Source organism: Staurois parvus, unplaced genomic scaffold (genome assembly GCF_062004578.1).
Source record: "Staurois parvus isolate SC_StPar_1 unplaced genomic scaffold, SC_StPar_1.0 ptg003311l, whole genome shotgun sequence".
Classification (NCBI taxonomy): Eukaryota; Metazoa; Chordata; class Amphibia; order Anura; family Ranidae; genus Staurois; species Staurois parvus.
The window spans coordinates 20,267-25,392 of NW_028321107.1; the positions used below are offsets into that span (position 1 = coordinate 20,267).

The following is a 5,126-nucleotide window of genomic DNA, read 5'->3' on the forward strand; positions in this document are numbered from 1 at the left end:
AGGGGGGAAAGTGTCCAGACTGGAAGGGGGGGAAAGTGTCCGAACTGGAAGGGGGGAAAGTGTCCGGACTGGAAGGGGGGAAAGCGTCTGGACTGGAAGGGGGGAAAGCGTCCGGACTGGAAGGGGGGAAAGTGTCCGAACTGGAAGGGGGTGAAAGTGTCTGGACTGGAAGGGGGGAAAGTGTCCGCACTGGAAGGGGGTGAAAGTGTCCGGACTGGAAGTGGTTAAGTTATCTTGAGGCCTTGCAGGGTAGATCCTTGCACTCCTTCTATATAAACATTTGTAGAGTATTAAAGCAGCACAATGTTTCTTTAGAAGAATTTTGCTAGGAATGTGTTGACAAGTAAGCGGCACGTAATTGCTTTTTTTCTAACTTTTTAATTTTTCTTCTTTTTTTTTTTTGTTCCTTCGTAGCACACAGAAAACAGAGGGAAAAGCTGTAGACCCCTGCAGTTCCACGAGTTTAACACTGGAAAAGTTCATGGTTAAATTGTGTGCACATCATCAGAAGCAGTTTATATTTGTGTTAAATAGTTTGTGCACTGAAGAGCCATCCGTGAATTCCAAAAGTCAAAGTGCCTCGATTTTGGATGTGAAGGCCGCTAACCTAGAAGACGGCGGTAGCCATTGTGTCCCTGGCCGGTGTACGAAGGAGACGAGTATACACCCAACTAGCACGGAGACCACCGTTTGTGCAGACGTGGAAAACCGCCCTCAGGAAGCGGCAAAGAACCTAGATAGTGTAAAACCTCCAGTTCAGTTGGGCGTCGAGGAGAATTCTCCCGTGGAGATTGGGTTGGTCAAAAAAAATTCTCACTCCACAACCCATCAAGAAGAAAATATTCCGAAAAACCATATCTTGCACGTTAAGCCGGCCGAGGAAAACGCTCAACTGCTTCAGCCCGATGAAACGGGGTGCTCTAAAAAATCGGAACCTCTGCAGACCGACTTTTCGGATTGTTGCGTTTTCTCGCACGGTAACCTAAAATTGACTCCGGTCGCCGGCGCTCAGGAAGCTGAATTTCTTATTAACCTACCTAAATGCGCGGACAAGGAAAACGCGCAGTGCATTAGCCCCAGGCAGGCAAATCTGGAGAAAGACGGCGACTGTAAATTAAAACAAAATTCCGTGCAAGCCGCGGCGGTCGCGAAACTCGGAAATCATTTAAGCCATTACGAGACTTTTCAGACCGTGAACGACAGCGCCGTGGCTCCTTTACATAAAATCAGGTCCCATGAAAATATCAAGCATTCGAAAACGGCTAAAAGATGTAAAAATATCCCTAGCTTGAGAAAAAGTGATTGTGATAATCAGTGTGATGTCGTTTACATTAGTGAACCAATTACGACGCAATACCACTTTCAAAAGTCGATTCTTTGTTCACGAAGCACAGCCAGGAAAAGCACCAGGGGGTATCTCTTCAATGACGAATGCTGTCAGTTGTCCACTGTTCGTACTTTGGTCAGAAGCTCCAAAGTGGAGGACAAAGGGAATTGCTCGTTACATTTTGCTGAAGCATTAGTTATTCCTGATGGCGTTCATACAGAGGCACTACCTCTTACTGATCACGTAGCATTGGAACATTCAGAAGAGACATGTGTGAGCATAGGTACTGTTAGCTCCCTACTGCAAAATAATATAATCCCAGAGCCATCTATATGCAAAGAATCTTGTGACGCTAATGAAATTTCAAGTATGGCGGAACAGTCCGTAAATGCAGCGCCAGGCTCTTTGCTCGCGGTCTACTCTCTTGCACATGATGGAAATGAAAATCCATCCTTCTCAGGACCCCATCCTGCAAATGAAATTTTGCAAAAGAAACCTGTCGAGGATATTCCGATGAATGTCACCGATATACATGGAGATTGCCTTGAAAAGCTTCCATCTGAAGTCACCTACTCTAGTGTTTCTGCTAACGAAGGTAAAAATGCAATCCTTACGTCACTAGAGGTGGACTTAACTCCGTCTTTAAAAGATGAGACTGTTCTTTCTGAGCACAACACAAAAGAGGTGGCGTCTGATGATTTACTTGTTGAACAAAATTATGTTCCTTTAGAGAACCCAACAATTTCCCCTTCTTTTAGCTCAAATGAAATTGAAAATGGTGGGGTGGCACCTACTACTTCCAATTGCTTCCCAAGTCAAAATACTTCTAAGACTCTTGAGAGTTCTGCAATGATGTCTGAAGATCTTGAAACTTCACCGGCACATTTAAGTTCAGACACCGTTGAAAATGGCATTAAAGAAAAATCTTTGGAAGATTCGACTTGTAGTGTTCTACAGGAAAATCTACAAAATTCAAACCGTGTAGAAAATGTGGGAGGAGCTTTTACAGAGAAGACTGTTGAGGACAGTCCAAGTATTACAAGTCCAAAGAAAACAGAGGATTCTTTCAAAGGCTACATAGAACAATGCCCTGATAAATGTTCTGTCCACGCGGAACCTGCAGAGAAACCAGAATTAAAAAACGTAGAAGCTGCAGAGCCTTCAGAATTAAAAAAATGCTCAAAAACCAGAAACTATGTTGATAGGATCTCAGCGGAAGATGTTCACCATCTTATACATACGTGTGCTAAAATCTGTGAGCCGAGTGACCTCCAGCTTAAGGAAAGGTCCATCGCAAAACAAGATGTCCAACAGTGTCATTCCGTTACTTCATTCGAATGTGAAAATCATGGCAACCTAGAAAAATCTTTACGAACCAAAGAGATAAATGGAGAAATACATTCTAATGTAGCCGGACTAGACACGTTGGACAATCTTTATCAAACCAACATGACCAATGAAAACATTCTGACGCCATCAAAAAGAAAGCTTAAAAAGCCTCCTACCCCATCAGACAGATGTCTTAGAAGCCAGGAAACCCAAACCGACGCATGCACGAGCAAAAATTCTTCTCTCCACATTCAGGTCTCTCAATGTTCAAGCCCTACGTCATCCCATAGGTCTGTGGAGTTCAGTAACGAATGTGCTGCACAGGATGGGCTGTTAACAAAGACGAATTCAAATTTCGAAGAATGTCTCGAAAGTAAAAATTGCTTCGTAGAGTTTTTAAGCGATCAGTTTGCTGAAGAAAAAACTTTACTCTCTCAAAGAATGTTCAGAAATAATAATTCCTCTACCTCAAAGAAGGTAGAAAATGTGAGCGTAAATGTTGAAATCGGCTCCGAGCAGAGAAAGGTCCATTTTTGTTCCAAAAGCGAGAATTGCTTAAAGGTTGAAGGTGAAGAAAGTCACGAAAGTCGAGACGTTTTACAAAATCATTGTCCGCATAAATTAAAAAAATGTAGTCAGCAGGATCCGGCACAGACCTCGCTTTCCTTTGCTCGGACCAGGAGTAAAACAAAATGTGTTGCATCAAACCCATTGACGGAGCCTAAAGAAAAATCATTGGACCGCCTGTCTGAAGACGATGAGAAAAAGCCTTCAAAATGTAAGAAATCTGCTGCGTCTACAAACAAAGGCATTTCTTTACAAAGTTCGAAAGCTAAAGAAGTGGTTAGACCGAAATTCTTAGACTGGTGTTTCGAGGAAGAAAGCCAGCAACGTATCTCCAGTCTTAATAACCGATATTCCTCCGTTCACAATAACTGGATTCCGCTGGAGAGAGATGCGACCGTTGGGTCAAAGTCGAAAAACAAAGCGGACAAACTAAAAGATATCTGGAAAACCAAGAAAAGGGTGCGGAAAGCCAAAACCGTGGAGGAGGCTCAGAGATCCTCCCCAATGCAAATGCTTTTTACGAACTCTTTTAAATTATCCGACATTTGTAGTTGGTTTTTGGAAACGACGGAAACAAAATCTTTAGTGATTGTGAAGAAAATAAACACCCGTATCCCCGAAGAGCATCTACTCCCGATTCCACCTTCACAGAAGAACACAGGTCCAAGTTCATATCCTGTCATGCTGCAAGCCGAACGTTTGAAGAAACATCTGAAGAAGTTTGCTTCCGTGCACCCGGCCCGTAACAACGCCGAAACCCAAAACGCCGTCGGTAAAGTGGACAGCAAAGAGCAACTTGAGACTTCGAAGGTCTCCATGAAAGGAGCCAGCGACTCCAGGTGCTCAGGATCCAAAGTTCACGCAAGTAAACCTGCTAGTGCCCACATCCTCAGAAAAAACAACCACGATCAAGAAAAGTTACATCCTCCATCTGCACCGCTAAATAAAAAACACAAAGCGTCCACGGCGCAAAATTCAGGCGCCAACGCAGACCTCGTGCGACTTCTTCCTTCAAAACTGAATTCACAGACTGCTGCAAATCCCCCCGACTGTAAACCCGTCGTAACCGACGAAAAGCAGAAAGCTAGAAAACGTCCCAAAGATGACCAGTTGTTAAATCCGGGTGTACAGACCAGTAAAAGAAGAAAGATTGAAACAAAACAAGAGCTGGATCAAAATCGGCACAGCGGCGTTAAAAATGCACTACCAACGAAAAAAACAGACCGTAAACTCGAAGGCGCGGACGCCGTTTCGAAATCCCAGGCTCCAAAAGAGCAAGAGGAGACCGTTCAAGTGACTAGGGCAGCCATATTAAAGAAAGGGAAAACAAAAACTGCTATGCAAAAAAAATCCAGCGCCACACAAGTCGTCCTTCCGAAGTGTCAGACAAGATCCTCAAAACTGCGACCGGCTCCCCCAGTCCTGTCAGAACAGAGAATCACTAGGGCGTCACAACCGTGGATGAAGGAATCTCATAGGAAGTTGGGGTCAGTCACGGCCAAAAAAACTCAGCTTCTCGAAATGAAAAATAAAAGCAGGTCACGGACTGACTCTTCCACGCAAAGCAGGAGATGATCACTTGAATTCAAACGAGAGAGTAAAATGGTTACCTGTGTTTTTCGTTGTACAGTTGTCACTTGCATTAATTGTGAACTTTTTATTTTTTATAAACTGTAGCAAACCTACCGTTAACCATGCTGTTGTAGGAATCATGAAGCTTGGGATATAGGGAAGGGATGTGTAAAGTCTTGGGGTTTTTTTGGGGTTTTTTATTTGTTATTTTTGGTTTCTTTGGTGCTCAAAGTAAATTATTGTGTATTTTTTTTTTTCTTTTAAAACCGTGAATGTTGTTAAAAAAAGTACAGTGCCTTATTTATCTTTTTTTTTTCTTTTTATTTAGGAG

General features: G+C 43.2%; 1 protein-coding gene across 1 annotated transcript; it reads left to right on the forward strand.

Annotated features, from left to right (window-relative positions):
* Positions 1 to 414: 414 nt before the first annotated feature.
* Positions 415 to 4,838, forward strand: LOC149428324 (uncharacterized; the record flags this gene model as incomplete). Its single annotated transcript, XM_089667510.1, has 1 exon — positions 415 to 4,838. A coding segment is annotated over one exon (4,384 nt), but the record flags the coding sequence as incomplete, so codon positions are not given.
* Between the last annotated feature and the right edge of the window lie 288 nt (positions 4,839 to 5,126).